General features: G+C 43.0%; 2 protein-coding genes across 3 annotated transcripts in view; one reads left to right on the top strand and one right to left on the bottom strand.

Annotated features, from left to right (window-relative positions):
• Nucleotides 1–878: 878 nt before the first annotated feature.
• LOC119502071 (probable low-specificity L-threonine aldolase 2) lies at nt 879–19,248 on the bottom strand. Of its 2 annotated transcripts, XM_037792907.1 has the most exons (9): nt 19,192–19,248; nt 8,738–8,828; nt 6,013–6,236; nt 3,347–3,430; nt 3,173–3,261; nt 2,872–3,057; nt 2,137–2,274; nt 1,841–2,033; nt 879–1,355 (listed from the first exon to the last, which is right to left on the bottom strand). In XM_037792907.1, the coding sequence occupies exons 2-9, from the start codon at nt 8,740–8,742 to the stop codon at nt 1,054–1,056; spliced, it is 1,221 nt and encodes a 406-aa protein (XP_037648835.1). In that variant the 5' UTR covers nt 8,743–8,828; nt 19,192–19,248; the 3' UTR covers nt 879–1,053. The 2 variants fall into 2 exon arrangements, with proteins under 2 accessions (XP_037648835.1, XP_037648834.1); XM_037792906.1 differs by lacking the exons at nt 8,738–8,828; nt 19,192–19,248 and having other exon boundaries at nt 6,013–6,659.
• LOC119502072 (Na(+)/H(+) exchange regulatory cofactor NHE-RF2) overlaps nt 7,862–20,266 on the top strand; it is a 43,575-nt gene continuing 31,170 nt past the window's right edge. Inside the window, exons 1-2 of the mRNA XM_037792908.1 lie at nt 7,862–8,686; nt 9,762–10,097. Of these exons, the coding sequence (XP_037648836.1) occupies nt 8,480–8,686; nt 9,762–10,097 (543 nt within the window). The 5' untranslated portion in view covers nt 7,862–8,479. The remainder of the gene's footprint in view (nt 8,687–9,761; nt 10,098–20,266) is intronic.

Here is a 20,266-nt window from a genome sequence, read left to right as displayed (position 1 = left end):
TGCTCGCGACCATGGATGACTGACACAACACGGTTTGAGCTGCGGTCGCCACATATCACATCGTGCAGCGCCCAAAGTTGGGCTTTGCTAGATGCAGTGAAAAGCCGTCGTGATGCAGCACAACCCAAATGGAAATATCAGGTGTCAGAGCTCAGTGTTGCCGTTGTCACGTTGTGTGTGAAAGGACCTTCAGTGAGAGAGAGACGGAGAGAGAAATGGAGAGTAGGAGAAAGAAATACTCAAACAGGAACAAAAAAATAATAAAAACGGATAGTTTATACCAGAGATTCACACAAGTTCACACCAGAGAGGCCAATTATTCAGTTTTCTTTCGTGAGAATTAAAAGTAAAATTAAATGTAGGCCTATTTAACAACATTTCTTTATTAACACATTTTTTTTTTTTAAATCACCAGTGGCAGGAAACAAAATTTCTGAAACTCACATTTCTCTGTGGGAGGACCCCCCTAAACCTCCTCGCTTTGGTTTAAAAATCCTCCCTATTTTGTCCCAAGGTTGACCCCATCTCCCGAATCACGCCACCACGCTACCAGAATGCATTGCACGGCTGCTTACATAGACAATGAATGGGAAGCGCGGAAAGGCGGAGGCTGTGGACACGTACCATGAGAACAGACACAGTAACATCATCAACCGTTATCACCAACCCCGGAGCCCCTCAGGGCTGTTTCCTCTGTCCCTTCCTTTACACCCTACATCTACACCTTTACATCCGACCACTCAGAACGCCTGTTAATGCCAGGTCTGAACAGGGCCTTATTCACTCTCATCAGCGATATTATGTTCTGCTTTCGCAGGACGAGAACCTTGTATCGATAAATTACAGCCCCCTCGTTCACACCCCCGTCACCCCCTGTCCCTTCCTGTTATTGACAGTTATTGATCTGTCCTCAGAGCATGTCTAGAGCCAGCAATCAGACTCAACTTTGGTCAGTATTTGTCCCGTGTTGACATCCTTGAGTCTCCTTCTAGATTAGCCATGAGTTCATTTTCTGTGATCAGCGTTAGATATTAGACTACACATCAGGTTTCACTAGGCCTTGACTTTTTCCTTCAAGTACTGAGAAGCCACAAATTGCATTTTCTGGATGGCCAGCTGGGTGTCTTCGGGGGAAATCCCAAGATGCCACACAGCTCGGATCGAATTTGCAAAAAAAGGGATCATGCGAACTTGTACCCCCTGTCCCAGCGCCGCCACCTCTCCCTCGCCAACCTGAGCCATGTGGGCACAGAACTCAGAGGGGCATAAACCGGGCTGCATATGGAAACGCACGATGTTTGTCTCCACGGTGGCCATGTCGATACAGAAGATAGGAGGGTCGCAGTCGAGCAGAGCTGGGAGAAGTGAAGAAAAGAAAAGAAGTTACGAGGAGGCAGTTAAATTAAGTTTTATTACTAAATTGGGGAACAAAGACCAGGCCTCATACACATCCCATTTCCTCAGCTTTCACATACCTCCCCCCAAATCCCTTTTTTCTTTTCTCTCACCCCTTTATTCTCTCTTGTTTGATTACAGGAACCACTGGGGGCTCACAAAGAGACGGCTTCCCCAGACAGAGTCCCGACTCCCCCGGTTCCCTCCGCCTCCAGCCGACACCGATCCATCATCGCTCTTCTCCATCCATCCTTCTAGAACACCTCTAGCCCTCATCTTCCCACCTGCAACCCTTCATCCCTCAACCCTCATCCCTTCATCCTCCTTCCTAACCCTTTCCTCCCCTCCATCTCAATACATAATAAACTATTCCAAACCCATACCCTTATTGCTGTGGTCTTTGTTGGTGAGTTAATATTCATAGACAGAAATATGAGCTTCTCACCTTGAGCAAAGGTTCTTGCATTGCGGTGATCCTCCTCCAGTCTTCCCACCATCTCCAGTAAAGACAGTTTCCCAGCTGCCGCCAGCATAGCGGTCTTCAGCATGTGCCCACCGAGGGCTTTATGGCACCGCACCGCCTGGGCTATGAAGTCTCGGGGTCCAGCCAGCATGGTTCCCACCGGGGCACCCAAACCCTGTTACATTGGGAATTTCTTTTTTTTTAGTTTGTCTACAAATTCTCTTCCATTCTCTGTGTGTGTGTGTGTGTGTGTGTGTGTTTGTGTTTTGCAGTCTCACCTTGGAGAGGGACACGCTGACGGTGTGTGTGTGCTGCAGTATGGTGGGTAGAGGCACCCCAAGGGCCACGGCAGCGTTCATCACCCTGGCTCCGTCCATGAAAACCGATAGACCGTACCTATCCGCAAAAGCACGAACCTTATAGATAGAAAAGACAAACCTGTGAGAGCTGCTGCATTCTCCATTCTGTTGTAGTAAGGCAAGTATCACAGCTGCTTCCACATGTTGAAACTACGGCTGTCAATTAAAATATTTAATCGCAATTAATCACATGATTGTTAATTGCAAATTAATCACATTTGTTTTAACGCCACAAATTTCTTCAACGCAACTTGCGATTTTTAGGTTGTAGTGGGATCAGTTTTAAAGCCAGAGTGAAGATACTGGCATCATATCAAGCTAGAAAACCTAATGAATCCATCGGTACCAACCATGCCATACTAGCTTGTCGCAAAAGTGGCTAAATAATGCTCTAAACTTACGCTACATTTTGGCGAGGAGAAACTGGCAAGGCCATTTTCAAAGGGGTCCCTTGACCTCTGACCTCCAGATATGTGAATGTAAATGGGTTCTATGGGTACCCACGAGTCTCCCCTTTACAGACATGCCCACTTTATGATAATCACATGCAGTTGGCGCGTTAACTTTGACGGCCTTAGCTGAAATATAAAAGTTTTTCTATTGAAGAAGTACCACAAGATATGGTGCTCTCAACAACAACAAATCTCCACTCACCTCCTTCAGGAAGGTCAGAGGCAGCACACGGCCTCCCTGTATGTTGTGTGTGTTCTCCACACATATGAGGCGTGAGCGGGGGTAGTGGGATTTGGGGTAACCGTGGCGGATCTTCGATTCCAGCTGCTCCAAGTCAAATGTTCCGTTGGGGAGAGTGGTCGCTGTGGTAGCGTGGACACCAGCCAGCTGTGTCAGCACACAAACACACACTGACTGAATGAATGAATGAAAGCACTGCAGATGAAGAGGAAAGAGGTGCAGAGGGCCTGACAGCAGGTGTCTGCTGCTCTGGTACACTCACCTGTGCGCTCCCTCCTTGCTCAAAGATATGTAAATGTGACAGATCGCCCACTATCATCTCGTCGTCCCGCTCCCTGCAGTGCGCCATTACTGCGTAATGAAATGTGAGCATGTTTATGACCATTCTGACCTCATAAACACTGATTCAGGTTCTGTCAATAAAAGCACAGCTCACCTGCGATGAGGTTACCCATGGTTGTAGAGGGGACGAACAGAGCGGCCTCCATCTGAAACATATCAGCTGCAATTTTCTGCAACTCTGCAGAAAAAAAATGCAAGATTTAGGTTTTATTTCACACGTAAAGATGCAGGTGTGCATGCATTATATATACAAAAACATATTATTATATTCTGGTTCTGAATAATTTAGGGATGCACCGATCCACCGATTCAGACTTTTTCGTACCAATAACGATACCTGGGCGTTGCGTATCGGCCGATACTGAGTACCGATCCGATACCAGTGTTTGATTAATAAGCTGTATGCCTCACTGTGTGGAAGTGGAAGGGATCATTATCATTTATGTGTAAGGAAACATCAGGCTTGACTTATTTTATTATTATTATTAAAATAATATACCGTACACCAAAAACTTGCCAAAAAAATCATCAAAATTAACAGGAATTAAAATTCAAGTTCAAAAAAGTTTTAATGCAGCAACAAATTGGTCAAAACTTAAACAGGAATTAAAATTCCAGTATATAATGTATAAAGTAAATAAACATAGAATTGAATTGAATAGATCGGCCCCATCGTCACCGATATCCGATCCGGTATCGGTATTGGTGCATCCCTGGATTAATTATCGATCAAACTATTTCAATATTGATTGCCAGTCACAGCATGCAGGCATGGCAGGCGACACTACGTGAAACAACCAGGAGGACGTACAAACCTCAGAGTCAGACGAAGACAACCAAAGACCACCTACAAGGAAAACCCTTAAAGGACGAGAAGAAGAAGAAGAAGAAAAAGAAAGAAAGAAAGAAAGAAGACATAGGCCCTGTTCACACCTGGTATTAACATGCGTCCTCAGTGATCACAAGTGGGAAGCTTTAAGTACAGGTGTGTCCTCCCGGCTCTCTGGAGCTCTGTATCCCTACAGGCTGTTGTTATTTTGATGTTAATACAATGTACCAGAATTAATGAATATGTAGGATATTACTACTGACATTCGTGTAATATAACGTCACAACATCTGCTGTATCAGCCGTGTGTTTACTGCGTGTTTATTTTCATATAGAGCGGGGAAGTGAGATCGGATCACAAGTGGCCACTGAAGACGCATGTGGCGACGCATTCCAACGCCAGGTGTGAACAGACGTACTTAAAGCGGTCCACTTGTTATCCGATCACTCAGGACGCGTGTTAATGCCAGGTGTGGACAGGGCCATACTTTATTGATCCATGAGGGGAATTTTTTTCACTGCTTCAAAGCCCAAAAAATGGTATTCAGGACAGCCCTATTACACACACACACACACACACACACACACCCTGAAATACTGTACATACACACATGCACAAACAGGACCTATACACATGATGGGGAGGAGCTGCCGATGGGGTTTGGTGCACCTCTACAGCAACCAGTCCACATTATGTAAAGATACGTGCAGGGACTTGAACCGGCGACCCTCCAGTTCAGGCCCTACAGACTGAGCTACTGCCGCCCCCAAAACACAGAAACACAAGACCCAGCTCGACATCAGGACAGCTGAAATGAATGACCTGTAGGCAAGAGATACCACACAGTTAAAGAATAGTTGGAAAATAAAAGAAAAGGTTATAGTTTTCACTCTTGATTGTGCAACTGTCTCGTAACTAGTCCGACAAGCTGTAGCTGGATTAAAGATTACAGGCTGAGTCATGCCCTGAAGAGAATTGGAAAAATTCATGGCTGCAAGAATGCCAAAGGGTAAAATGTCAGAAAACATAAATAAAGATGTTATAATATTGTGAGAATTAAGGCAGCATCACTATATCCTCCTGAGACCCAGCCCATTTACACGTGTCCTCTGTAGTGGACATGTTGTCCACATGCATATCCTCATGTATTGTAAAGAGGACATCCTAGGCTTTCCAGTGATATGGCATGTGTTTGTTTTTTTTAATCAATTTGAATGTAGTCTTGGTTTAATATCACTCTACAGCCATAATCTGCTCATTTTTTCAGTCTTTTCACACTGAAATAGTCCACTACAGTGGACAATAAAAATACAGTTTAACAAGCCTAAATTGTTAAGATTTTCTTTTAACCTTAAATAGGAAGTGTAATGGCGATTTTCATATCTGCAGTTTAACACTGTACCTTTAGACAATCTCAGGGCCTCACATGTTCAACTTTGTCACCATAGGACAGTGACCTGGCATTTTAGTTCTCTGTAATCACAAACAACAGATTGTTGAAATACTTGTTATGGCTTGTGATGCTCTGTTGTCTGCTGTGTGCTGACGCATTGATACACTTTCTATCCTTCTCTTCTTTTCTTCTCTGCACTTATCTTCGTGTTATGCTTTAAATGTATAAATACTGACTACTCTTTGTATTCGGGGCTCACTTGCCACAGTCCACAACAGGTGGCTGTGCTCGTGAGTCCATCTGCAGATGCTTTACTTATTAATGTATGCCTTTTTATTAAATTCACTGAAAGACAAGTTGTTACCTTGGTTTGTGTCTTGTTTTAACAGAAACTGCCACCACAGAAGGAAATCACAAAAAAAAGTAATTGGAAGACACTTTTTTGAACTCTGTTCCCAGGAGGCTAGAGTTCACCCCTTAATGAATCAGGACCTTCTTTTGAATTATTCATGAATACGTTATTTGCTTCGCTTCTAACCGTCAACAGTCGGGTCTGTTCTGGTTAACAGGTCGTCTCCGAGCTCGCTTTCCGCCATGGCCTGCCTCATCGCCGGCCCGGGCTTGGTCATCGCGTCGCTGCGGAGGTCCAACACCCGGACTGGGGCCGCCCGCCCGCCCGGTCCCGGGTACCTGGGTCTCCATCCGGTGTTGAAACCCCGCGCGGCGACCACACCGTGGTTCAAAACTTTAAAGAAAACTCTGCTGCAGGAAAATGTGTTGAAAGACATGATGGATGAGATGATGAACCACCTCCACCGGCACCTTGGAAGGAATGACGACCTGCATGATCAGGTCATGTAAAGGCACACCTGTCTGCACTGTCTGCAGATATGGGCGTAGGAAATAGGCGGGCCAAACAACAGCAGCATTATGCAGGAGATTATGTTATACAACAGCAGTCATACTAGGACACCTAATGATTTCAATAATCATATTGTTTAAATTGAACAGTTTTCTGGCCTGTTAAAGATGCTGTCAATTGATGGTGCAGAAGTACATCCAAAATAAGAAATACTGGACCTCAGGACCAGGACTAACTCCTATAATAAAATTCAGATAATAAGGTGTTAATGCAAATTCATTTTAACCCACTAATTTCTTTAACGCATTAACGGAACTTGCGATTTTTAGGTTGTAGTTGGCTCAGTTTTAAAGCTAAATAAAGCTCAAAATTTACAGTAAATTTTGGCGAGGAAAAACTGGCATGACCATTTTCAAAGGGGTCCCTTGACCTCTGACCTCCAGATATGTGAATGTAAATTGGTTCTATGGGTTCTTTAATGCATTAAAGAGCAATTTTTAGGTTGTAGCGGGTTCAGCTAGAGTGAAGATACTGGTATCATATGAAACTAGAAAACCTAATGAATCCATCGGTACCAACCATGTCACACTAGCTTGTCAGGAAGGAGGTGAAATAACGCTCCAAACTTACGCTAAATGTTGGCGAGGAAAAACTGGCATGGTCATTTTCAAAGGGGTCCCTTGACCTCTGACCTCCAGATATGTGAATGTAAATGGGTGATATGGGTACCCACGAGTCTCCCCTTTACAGACATGCCCACTTTATGATAATCACATGCAGTTTGGGGCAAGTCATAGTCAAGTTAGCACACTGACACACTGACAGCTGTTGTTGCCTGTTGGGCTGCAGTTTGCCATGTTATGATTTGAGCATATTGTTTTATGCTAAATGCAGTACCTGTGAGGGTTTCTGGACAATATCTGTCATTGTTTTGTGTTGTTAATTGATTTCCAGTAATAAATATATACATACATTTGCATAAACAGCATATTTGCCCACTCCCATGTTGATAAGAATAATAAATACTTGACAAATCTCCCTTTAAAGGTCCCATATTATGCTCATTTTCAGGTTCATACTTGTATTTTGTGTTTCTACTAGAACATGTTTACATGCTGTAATGTTAAAAAATGCACATTATTTTCCTCATACTGTCTGTCCGAATATACCTGCGTTCACCCTCTGTCTGAAACGCTCCGTTTTAGTGCATTTCAACGTAATTGCAATGGAATTGCGTTGCTAGGCAACAGTTTGGGTCCATTTTTACTTCCTGTCAGCTGATGTTAGTACATACACAGCAACAGGAAATAAACTGGGACAAATTTAGAATGTTTATGTTTAAAACCGTGTAATGGTCTAAATATTGTAGATTTGTGACATCACAAATGGACAGAAATCCAAACGGCTTGTTTCCAACGCATAATTTCTGAATACGGGCTGTGTGTGTTTCTCCGTTTATTGAGCGTTTTGATATTTTCACAGTATTTATATAGTACTTAAACCTGCTTTATAATATAAAAGACATGAAAATCTCATCAGTTGTTCACAGACCATGTCCTGCCACCCAGAGGCAGTGTTGTATAACTTTGAATCCTCTGTCTCTGCCCTGAATATTTCACTTCCCTCAGAGAGACAAACAGGTAGCCTGGCCAGAGGGGGTGGTGCTATTAACCCTGCATGCATGCAAAAACTACAGTGGAACTGCGTGCATATCCTCGGACCAGTTGTTATGGATGAATGTGGACTTGGAGAGGTGATCTTTTCTGCAGCAACACCAGTGATGCTCTGCTGCTGGAGCTGGAGGCTCTGAAGTCTGTTGCGCGCTGCAGCAGACGGATCAGTTCTGGAGTCGCCAGCAGTGCGCTTCAGCTTCAGCTGGACACACGATCTGGAGGACTGCTCGCATCGTTTGCTCAAAGTTTGCTGCCCTTTTTTGCATGTTTTTAACAGTGGGATTTCTTCTTCTTTTGAAGTGCACTTGGAGCTGTTTGTGTGTCTGTGATATGTGGAGAAGGCGTGCGTAAAGGGGAGATATGTTTTCGCTCCGTGGAAGTTTAGCCTCCTGAACTCTCATCTTTTTTTTGTTTTTTGCATTTCAATTATTATACTTTAAAGTGAGGTTTTTAAAACGCCAGTGGGGGAAATGGCCAGCGAGCGGAAACCTCGTCTTTGTGTCATGGCCAAAGCGGAGAACGGGTATGGATTTCACTTGCATGGAGAGAAAGGGAAGAGCGGACAATACATCCGCAAAGTGGAGCCCGGATCTCCTGCAGAGGAGTCGGGGCTAAACGCAGGGGACCGGGTGGTGGCAGTGAATGGAGTCAACGTGGAGAAAGAGACACACCACCAGGCAAGTAGTGAATGTATGCATGCATGCATTCATCATATGTGTGGCTTTTACCTCATGTTACAGCATCAACAGGTCACACTGGCTGCATCCAGATAGTGATGCATGGGATGGTTTCAGCCAGGCACACACACTCTCCCTCCTCCTGGCATGGTAGAGGGAAACAAAAACACTGTGAAACACTGAAACTTTTTAGAACCTGACAGTGAAACATTATGTCTTTGCCATAGTTGCACTTTCACATGATCCATTTGACTAAGCTGCTCAGTGCCTTTGTTTGGAAAGCAGATACAGGTATGCACTATATAACAAAAGATGCTGAGGAGACTGATTGTGTCTGGAGGTCAGAGAGACAAACAGGCTCAGATAATCATTTTCCCATCAAGCTCACAGACACAGAGGAGCACCAGCACCAACATCCTCTGTGTACAACAGGTTTCTCTGTTGCAGCTTCGATTAAAAAAACAAACCTGTTGATTGTGTTTGAAGCTGCCCTGGTGATTTTTAATTTAGGTTAACACAAAGGATCACAGCGCGTCCGTTGCTTCTTGTGTTGTCAGATAATGATGTTTGCCCACATCTTAATTGTCAGAGAGCCCAGTATGTTGAGGGATATTCCTATTAAATCATGAAGGATTGATTCAGTGACTCATAAGAGCCCATCATTGCATCAAATGTCTTGTTTTGTCGGACAGTCAGAACCAAAGATATTACATTTTCTTTAATATTAAGACAAAGAAAAGCAACAAATCTCCACATTTGAGAGGCTGGCACCATCAAATGTTTGGCTTTTTGTTTGAAAAAATTACGAATTGTCATCTTACAGTAGGCTATACCTGCAGTCTACAGATATTTTGGTCAATATTTACATATTTCTGTCACCACTCTGTCAGGCACTGTACACCCACATGTCTAAGAGAAGTGTGAATGTGTTTGGAAAGATGCTGACTGGATGCTTTTAGAGAGACTGGTTAACCAGATGATGTTCTCTCTGATGATTGAACTATTCTTCTATAGCTGCAGCCAAATTGTGGAACTTTTTTCCAAACATATCAGAGTCCTATCCCGTCTCCCTCAGGTGGTGCAGCGGATCAAAGCCGTGGACAACGAGACCAGGTTGCTGGTGGTGGACAACGAGACGCATGAAAGCCTGCGCAGCCTCCGCCTCACAGCCACGGAGGAGATGGCCGTCCTCGGTGTCGGGCCTGCTCCTGCTCCTGCTCCTGCTCCTGCTCCTCCTCCTCCTCCTTCCTCCTCCTCCTCTCCCCCGGCCTCCCCATCACCTCCCCCGTCCTCGGTCCCATCCACCCCCAGCAAGAAGAGGGAGAACGGCTCGGTGTCCAAGCAGCCGGTCACGCCGAGCAGCCAGGTGCAGAAGCCTACCAGGAGGTCCCCGTCGAAGGCTGCGAAGAAGGTAAGCTGGCCCTCCACCTCCTCCACAGCACACAGCAGGACACCAGGGAACAGTGTACAGTCTCTCATGTGATCCTCTGGGATGCTTTTGGTTCAACATTTGGACTTAATGGTGTGTGACTTCTAAGGGGGGGTCTATAAGTGCATCTGCAAGTATTGATCTAAGATGTGAAGCCCATCACAACTTCCAGAAGCCCAAGTTAACATATTGAAATTGCTATTTTGTCCAATCAAATAAATCAACTTTGACTTGTAGTTTCACACGGGACATGAACTTCGGTCTCCTGGGCAAAAGTCCTGTGTTTTTTCACCCAGCCATCCACCCCGACCTCCTCCCTACGCCTCATTCACCGCTCTTTGTACTTCCCGGTTCACAATTACGTGGATTACAAAGGAATTGATTGAGTGAAGTGCTATGCAACTATAGGCTGGAAATCAGCCTACCAGTACTTATAATGCTAATTAATACATTCGCCTATATCTTGTTTCTTCAATTAGTACAAAAGAATGAACAGTAAAACACAAACGTTGTGGTTTTACAGAGGGTTATGTGTGGGAATATTTCTTAGTCACTTCCTGGAGTCCAACAAGGCCTATAGAAAGAGGCTGGGACACGCGTCATCAATATGTCATAGCTTTGAGGTACCACACATGCGCAGTAAAATCTGGTCTGCACTCGCCGAAATTGAGCCAATCAAAACGCACAACTGCAGCTACAGTTACACTGTGCATGTGTTATACCCCATACCTCAAGACCCATGTCTGCCCGTGACCCAGCCTCCTTTCCAGAGGCTTTGGAGTCCAGCAACCCCCCTGTAAAATCACAAAGTGTCGCATTTACACTTGGGTTTTTGTATGGATTAAACAAACAAGATATAAGATGTTAAAGGTGCTGGTAGGCAGAATGTTTTTAACTTTTGGACCGAGCCAGGCAAGCTGTTTCCCCCTGTTTCAATTCGTGCTAAGCTAAGCTGCCCAGCTGCTGGCGTTAGCTTCACATTTAGCGTACAGAGATGAGAGTATCTTCACATCTAGGTTCACACGAGGTTCTCGTGTTGTTAAAATTGAAGTCAGTCTTTTCTTATCAGTGTAAAGAAGACGATAAGGCCTCACACACACCAACAAATAACTACCTTTACCCTACGAACACAAGTTTTCTCAAACACTCAAACAAAGCAGATTAGTCAACCTCCAAACACAAGAGTTAAAAATACGAAACGCATTAGCAGACAGATTGCAGATAGTGAGTCATCCCTTCGAACAGATTCTTCTCAGCTCAGACATGCTTTCACCCCGGACTCGTTCTCTCGCTGCTTTGCCAGTTTCAGATTAGATTAATAGATGTCATGCGAGTGAGTTTCCATCCTGTTCTGCAGCCCTCTATGCATGTTTGCCGTAAGTCTGTTCATGAATGTCCGGAGAGAAGACCAGCTGAAAGCGCTCCAGATGTTGTGTTAGAGGTCAAAGAGGGCATGAGAGGTCAGAGGGCGGGACCCGTCAGAAGTTAGGAATCTGGCAACGGACAACACAGCTACTCTGCAGAACAGGAAGTCCACAGAAATCGTAAAAGATATATGAATAAGGATTTTCTGAATGCCTTTCTTAGTATAGATATCGCATTTATTGCAAAATGAGAGGGAATGTTGTTTTACAGGCCATTCACATCTCATGTTCCAGTGTTTATTTACACATACTGGTTGTCACAGCTGGTTGCATAATGCTCAACAGTCATTCGATACATTTTTTAGTTTTTATAATTCTCTGTTTGGTTATCCCATGTCCACATGGAAAACAGGATGTGTTTCCGTCCGCTCCGTCTCTGCTGGAACACAAAGATCTGATCGACTTTGGTTTCACGCGGCCGAGCTATCAGCTTCTGCTTTCTGCATTCACACAAACATGTGTTTTCACTTAGGTTTGCCCTGCCCGTATGTGAAAGGCACTATTGCTACAAGAGCGGTGACAGGGCCAATCAGTTCAATCTTAAACGTGTGTGTGTGTGTCTGTCTTTGTTCAGCTCTGGCTTTGTGACCCGCGGGGAGAAATCCCAGTGCCTGGTGGGGTCGGATTGGCTGGCCGAGGCTCAGGAAACGCTTAGAGGTCTCTCGTTTCTCTCTTTCTCTTTAATGACTTTTAATGAAGGAACGGAAAGAAAGTTTAGCAGGATGAGCCAAAAGGCCTCAGCAGTGCAAATGAAAAGCAGGGACCATAATGTTTGACTGGATGTTGGAAGATTGATTTTAAACAACTTTATTTATGGAATTGTTCCGATATCGATACCGGTATCGGAAATGCTTCAAATGTGGTGGTGTTTACCGTGTTCACGAGAAGAGTCCATATGAACGCCCCCCTAATGACGTATTCACGACCTCGTAAGTGGAAAGTTTGTGAAAGCTCAGAGTTCACGAGTTGTGACGTGTTTGTTGACGTTGTCAGAAATGGCGGAGGCCATGGAAGTACATTTTTCGGTACATAAGTTAATATATTGTAATTTTAGTCATATATTGTATAATATGTCTGAGGAAAATGTTGATATTCCCAACGGCCTCATCTTTGTCTTCTGTCATTATGCCTTCCTGCATTATGTTACTCGCTTACTAGCTTGCTAAATTGTTAGCCTCCGTGGCTTCTAGACGACGACAGTAACGTTAATATTGCCGTTGCTTAGCAGCGGTGTTCTCACGACTTAACTACTTGAACGCCAAGCATATCGTGTACACGACTTCCTATTTTGTAAACACGAGCTCACGAGTTTCATTTGAAGGCAGCGATCTGATACCGTAGTTTATTGACCCATAAAAAAATCAACTTGTTCAACCGTAAATCAATTCTTCTTCTTTTTCGCCGCTCCAAAACAGCAGCCCTCACTGTGATGTCACCCTGGATGTATCATGGTTGCCACTGGCAACTACTGTTTTAGAGCAGCGAAGAAGAACTGATTGCAGGTAGTTTGTCACAGCTGTTAAATTATAATAATAACTTTATTTTGTTTTTATCACGCTGGTATCGGAACGTTACTTGGTATCGGCCGATATCGTAAGTTCAGTGATGGGAATCGGTATCAGGAAGAAAAAAATGGTATCTGAAACATCTCTATTTATTTACACTTCGACTGACCGTAAACTACTTCCCGTTGGAGCAGGAGCACTGGAACCTGCCTCCGACTGTCGCTCCATTGCAAAGAGTTGGACGTCTCTGTTTCCTGTGCCATCTCAAAGGAAGCCGTTCCACCACAGATATGCAGACTCAGTACTGACACTGCACGCTGATACAGCATATCACGTCTTGTTGTGTGTAGGAGTCATCCGTCCATGTGGCTGGCAAGGAGCTCTGGCAATCAGTGCAGTCAGTGTAATTACCAGCACAAAGGCAGAGGCTTAAACAGCAATGAAACCATTCATCACCACGTGAATAATCGTATAGCTAAAGACAATATAGATTCACTGCTCCTCCTGAGTCTTTGTCTGTCTCACGGCTGTAAAAGTTTGCTGTGAGTTGTTTCAGCAAGACTGCTGAGAGCAGCACATTTCTTTTTTATTTTCAAAGAAAAGGCAGGAGAGAAAGAATGAGGGAGAGATGGAGAGCAGACAGCTTTTGGATGGAGGGAACCCAAGAATGAGAGCAGCCAGTAACAACCTTGAAGATTTGTTGGAAGGACTTTCAGGAAGTCCCCCCCCCCCCTCCCCCCGCCCCCCTCAGTGGGGCAGCGGAGTGGGGAAAGCAAAAGTTTGCAAAGAGAGGGGGAGAGTTGTTGAAGAGGTTTGATAGTACTTGGTAGGGCTGCATTAATCGAATGTGCGTTCTGCTCATAGAAAACTGCTGCATATCAAATCAAGCGCTTCCTAAACTAACAGCTAGCCACCAGCCGTCGATCGAGATGTATTGGCTTCATGTTTGGGTATAGATATTATCTATACATCCAGTGTGTTTATGATTTAAATTAAGAGCATAAAATTATTTATCTAGCTTCTTAATGTTGCAAATGTTTCTCTTTAAGTGCACCAGATTGAAGCATTTAACTTTAAAATGTAGCTAACAAAAAGGGTAGGGTGAATATTCCTGTATTTTTTTCTTGATTATCATTTTGGCCATAATCGTGCAGCCCTAATTGAGGTTTAAAATGCGTGCTCCGCTCACAGAAAACGCTGCTGCAAGCGCTTCCTAAACAACGTGATCTCACAGAAATGCGTGAAATGACCACGACCTCTTGACAGTGCGTTGATGTGACTGGTGTGTGTGTTTGAGAGAGGGACAGATGAGAACGTGGACTATTGCACACTATGTTTCTGTAAGTTATTAATAACTTACTTGGAATGCTGCTTTGTCACTTTTTGACCCGTCTTATCTTAATGGAAATATTTGTACGTTAGCAGGAATGTAGCACAACATGGAAGTGAAAGAAGTGCTCTGGTTATTTATTTTTGTTTATTTAAAGGGACTGTTTGTAACTTTTTAAGCGTATAAATGTACCGGGTCGGGACACATGCGCGCTCGCGTATGCACGCTCGTGTATGCGCGCTCTCGCGTGTGGCCGGCGTCCCCGCTCCTCTGCCTGCTTGCCTTCACTCAGACAACGCGCGCGTTCTCGCGTACTCGCTCCACCTCTAGACGTGAACGCGTGCTCACTCCACACTGCAGAAGAGTTAGTTTAGCTCTGAGAATATCTAGTGAATGTACAGTGGACGTTTGTGCAGAAATAACTGCTGCAGCTCCTCCAGACCAACAGAGGTTTCCCGTGTCTTGTGAAGTGACGGGGCTCTGCAGAGAGAAACTATATAGAGCGAGCACAAGCACAAACCCTACGCTGACTTTCGTTGATTTCACGGCCACAGGTGTCGCTGTTAAGAAGCATTTATGAAAGTTACAAATAGTCCCTTTAAATGTGAAAGTGCAATAAAATTATTTTGTCCCTAAAATCAATAAATAATCCTGATCTCAATATTGATAAAAAAATAACTGTGATTATTATTTTTGGCATAATCATGCAGCCCTAGTACTTGGCACTGTGCATGTACCAGTATGTCAGTGATGGTGAGTGTGTACGTGCCTGTAGGTTTTCAGCACCTTGCCATCTGCTGAGGATTGTGAAATAGATTGTAAAAACATTCATCTACGAGGCTAACAGAGGACAAGGTTAACTGGGCTGTGGTTCATACTGTTTCATTTTGTTACGCTTTTGCTTCCATTTTCAGTTAAAGGTGGGGCGCGGAGAGAGACGTTAGGCAAATATACTGCTTGATGTGAAAGAGACTGGTGCATCATAGAAAAACAACGATAACGCCAGAACTTGCCTGAGAATGTTTTTTAGTTTTCTTCAGGATCAAATCAATGCAGTGATAGCTGTCTGTACATCCATGGGTACACTGCAAACAAGAACTGCTAATAGCTCATTCTGCATACTTTTAAAGGGGAACGCCACCTAAATTAAGAATTCCAATATGTTATTTCCATGTCCTATCAATATTTGTGAACATGAGCTACTCTCTCTTAAAGCCAGAAACCAGAAAAGTCTCAAACTTGTGATGTCATCGGGTATAAAGTCTGGAGCTGCTCTGTAGACAATGAATGAGGAGACTGATTTTGTGGACCCACAGAATGTTTGTTTTCTTTTTTATACCCAAATTAACTTTATTCTATTCTAATATTGTCAATTGTGAAACAGAACATTTTCCCATATACTCATCTATAACATCTCTCCTCATTCATTGTCTATGCAGCAGCTCCACACTTTATACCCGATGACATCCCAAGTTGGAGTTTTAGCACTCTAGTTTTTGGATTTGGGAGAGAGTTGTTCATGTTTACTAATATTGTTTTGGACTGTCTTAGACCATAGGAATAACATGTATGAATTTTGAAAAGGGGTGTAGTTCCACTTTCAAGGTCAACAAAATGTAAACAACTGTATAGGCTAAAAAGCAAACAAGTTGTAACCCACAGCTAACTAACCGACTCAAGGTCAATATTATAGTTCCTGTTCAACTGTAAAGTTAATGAGGACTGTAGTTCCAAAACTTAGAGAGCATAGTTAAAGACTAAAAGCAAGTAGACTAAAGGTGTTCGGGAGGCACAGGGGAAAAAAACACAGTGCAAGAGGAAACATGAGGACTGTGTCAAAGTGAGTCAATATCAGAAATATGGACTCAAATGTCAAATTGGACCACCGACTCGAGAATTTTATTTCAGTCTATGGCAATAAAGGACTCACAGAAATATACATGGTCAGAGCAGAAACATGGGCAGCCATGGGCCTTTTCTTCATCTGTAATCACTTACACATTTGCCCTGTAAATTTACCCACTGGGGTTTTGTGTGTGTTCCCCAGGTTACATGACACCGCCTGTATTTTTCCTCTGTTTTATAGCCACTCATCCCCCCCCGGGTTTCTTTTTTGTTTGCTTCTGTGTCTCTGTGCGTACATTCTTTAGTCTACATACATGTATATGGACACGTAGGTTGTGTTTTTACCTCCTCCGTTCTATTACTGCATTTCTAACTCAATATCACAAACTATAAAACTCGAACAAAAAGCGATTTTGCTCATTTCTTCTTCTTCAAAGCTCTCCAGCACAACAGGATTACAGTTGAGTCATGTCGGGGCTGTTAGAAATCTAATGTTCGGGCCTTAATAGGCCATTGCCGACGGTGAATTACACAACCTTATATAAGCCTGGTCAGCGTAGGGGCTGGTGATAGCCAATAGCTGCTTTGATGTTGTTGTAGTTGGACCTGAAGGCGCTGGAGAGAAATGCAGCTGTAACTGAGCACATCACTCATTTCTTAACTACTTTTGACTCAGGCTAGGGCTGCACAATGAATCGAATATCAATCGCAATCACGATTTTGGCTTCCCACAATTAAATGAACATGATTGACTGTGATATTGATGTTTAAAATGCTCCGCTCATAGAAAACTCTGCTGCATAAATCAAGCACTTCCCAAATTAACAGCTAGAGATGCAGCGTCGATCAGCGGCCGATTGAAGACGGGTGATTTTCAGCAGTCTCATATATCCGTTTTTTCATACAGCTGCAATTTGTCACAATTGCAAGTCCAATGTTAGCCGTGGATGAACAACCTTAAAACATCTGGAGGTTAATCAGACACTTCATATGTTGTAATTCATCCCATGATGCTGCTCAGAGTAATCACAGTGCTCGTCTGCCGACAGCACGGCACTAAATAGCACCGTTAACGGAGGTTTCATTGTGTTACACTATGAGGCGTTCAAGCTCTGCTTAGTAAAAATGAGTATTGGGTGATGGTAAATTATAACGCTGTCAAGATGCGTTCAAATGTAATCTTGTAAAATGTATTTTTTGGCGAGAAACTTGAATAAGTCCAGTTGTTTGAAGGAGATGTTTTCACTGCAATATAAAATATATATTAGAGGGGAAATTATGACCTGTTTAACTTCCTAACACTACCTCTAAGCAGATTATAATATATGATTAGAACTACCAATATTATTTCTTTTTTTTTTTTTAAATCAAAGCAAATATTTACAGAAGAATAATCATTAACATCATCATCTAATCATTTGAATTGTGTGTTTTTATTCTAATAACCACTATAGATGATATTAGGATAACGTTTAGACGTTTTGACGGTAATAATTTAGCACAACATGGCAGCGAAAGCAGTTTATTTAAATATGTATTTGAAAATATTTTGTCCCTAAAAATCTATGAATAATCGTGATAAATAATTGTGCTTATCATCTTGGCCATAATTGCTCAACATCAAGTCTGCTCACCAAACCCCTTTGTGTAGGCCGCCCATTCTCTGGTGCTTGCTGTCATTTACCTTTTCCCAGGTGTTTTTTTGGTTGAATTGCTGAGTGATTAGAGGATTATTCAGTTCACCTGTTGCGCAGGGTGTGGGGACTGGCTCTTAAATGATAGTTGAGAGCAGCTTGGTGCATTCCCCAGTCAGGGTGTAATGATGCCCTTTGTGTAGGGCTTAAAAGGGGAGAGAAACTGCACACCTAGCGTCATAAAGATCTCTCCTTCACTACATACCACATACTGTATGTTATCAACCAAACCAGAAACTCCGGTCTGTTTTATGCCCTTTTGAGATTCTGTGCTCTTTGTGTTTTGCATATTGAGCGTGTTGTCCATCGTAGTTGGGGAAACAAAATAAATACCATTCTATTAGGTTACCTGCACTGGGACGTTTAGGTGCTATTTGTGCAAGAATCTGGCTTGCCTCACGATAGCCTAACGCCTGCAGGCTGTATTTTGTTATTCTATTCATTTGTTGATTTTCACTGAAACCCTTTATACCCATTTCTTTTAGTCTATTTCATTTGGGGAAACTTTAAAGGAGGGTAAAAGGAAAAATAAAAACAATATTTTAGTTTCCTTAATTGTTTATCGAAGAGGCATTTGTTCATTATCGAAGAGGCATTTGTTCATTATTATCATTATTACTATTAAGGAGGCATTTTATTTTATATTATGTGGATGGGAACTGGTTTTCAGTCTTCTGCCTGATCAACTAAAGTCTGGGGGAATCAGTACCACCACACCTTTTAAGTTTAAAATTACATCAAATATCTCCCTGGCTGTCTCATCTAACCAAATAAATTATCCATGGCATTAATCAACGTCCCTTTTGTTCATTTTGTGCAATATATGAAGTTAAAATAAGTGAATTGCTGGACAAGCAACATGTCAATTTTTGCACTTTCACCTTGAAAATACTTGCGTGTATAGACAATATGCATTGTGTGTCTTTCACATGACATCACATTAGCGTCTATCACATTTAAATATTTATATTGAAATTGAAAGCCAAGTAAAATGAAGTGGGCTCTGTACAACAGACGTAAAAAAAAAACACTTTAAAGACATCTTGTTCTCATTCCATCTCAGAGGAAATTATAGGCAAAAGCTCACTTCACTTTCCTCGCTATCATCTCTCAAACTATTTTCTGTTCACTTTCTCGCTCAATCATCTGCAATCGAACACATTTAACAGAAACGGCGACGGATGCTCGAGTCTGCCTTTTGCCCGTTCCAGGGAGAAAGGAAGAAGACTTTTCAAGGACAAGAACATTACGAGTCGGGTTTGAGATGTATCGTCTTACCTTAACACACACCTGAGGTGTCAGCGCTCTGTCTCCGAACTGGTCTTTCTCCCCTGTGTGCACAAACACACACACACACATACACATACATGCTCAGGTGTGTCATGTGGGTGTGTCGGTAAAGCTCAAGCTCAAGATGAAGTGTCAGGTGTCACTTTCTCACCAGATCTCCTTTTAATGCACAAGCACACACACATGCACAGAAAATGTATATATTTTCATAATCAAAAGTTCTCACGTGGCAATTTGCCGTTTTTCTTGGTCTCACATTATAAAAAAATAAAGCGTAATAAATTGAATATTTTTGGGGTTTGGACCACAGACTGTAATATAGAAGTGGACGTAGTCACTGTGACGTCACCCATTGGTTTGTGGACTGCCGTTTTGAAGCCTCCAGTTTGGCATTTTGGCCGTCGCCATCTTGGTTTCTTGGAACCAGAAGTGACACGAGAGGGTGGAGCTAAGCACGACCGAACGCTGAATACAGGTGCCCTCAAATGAACCTCGTGAGTTTGTGTTTACAACACTGGAAGTCGTGTAAACGATATGCTCGCCGTTCAAGTCGCGAGAACACCGATGCTAAGCAATATTAACGTTACCGTCGGTGTCTAGAAGCCACAGAGGCTAACAATTTAGCAAGCTAGCAAGCGGGTAACATAATGCAGGAAATGCAAAAGCATAATGACAGAGGGAAAAGATGAGGCTGTTGGGAATATCAACATTTTCTTCAGACATATTATAAAATTACAAAGAAAAACAATATACGACTAATACTACAATATATTCACTTATTATGTACCAAAAACGTAACTTCCGTGCCTCCGCCATATCTGACAACGTCAACAAAAACACATCAGAATTCATGAACTCGTAACTTTCAGAAACCTTCCACTTACGAGGTTGTGAAAACCACAAGAGGGGGACGTTCATATGGACTCTTTTCATAAACACGGTAAACACCACCCCATTTGAGGCACCATAAGACATTTAAAGTTAAAGTTGTAAGACGACAACGACGTGGTAGCGACCTGTCAATCACAAGGTAGCCCCGCCCTAAAGCATCCCCTGCTTTATG

This window comes from Sebastes umbrosus, chromosome 14, assembly GCF_015220745.1.
Source record: "Sebastes umbrosus isolate fSebUmb1 chromosome 14, fSebUmb1.pri, whole genome shotgun sequence".
In the NCBI taxonomy this organism is placed as follows: Eukaryota; Metazoa; Chordata; class Actinopteri; order Perciformes; family Sebastidae; genus Sebastes; species Sebastes umbrosus.
This window is presented reverse-complemented; position numbering and strand designations above follow the sequence as displayed.

Bases quoted from the DNA above. Each gene is read 5' to 3' on its own strand.
- LOC119502071 (XM_037792906.1), bottom strand. From the start codon at position 6,262: ATGTCTTTCAACACATTTTCCTGCAGCAGAGTTTTCTTTAAAGTTTTG. The intron at 2,275-2,871 runs GTGAGTGGAGAT...TCTATCTATAAG, and splicing joins CTCTGACCTTCCTGAAGGAG to GTTCGTGCTTTTGCGGATAG. The intron at 2,034-2,136 runs GTGAGACTGCAA...CCAATGTAACAG, and splicing joins TCAGCGTGTCCCTCTCCAAG to GGTTTGGGTGCCCCGGTGGG.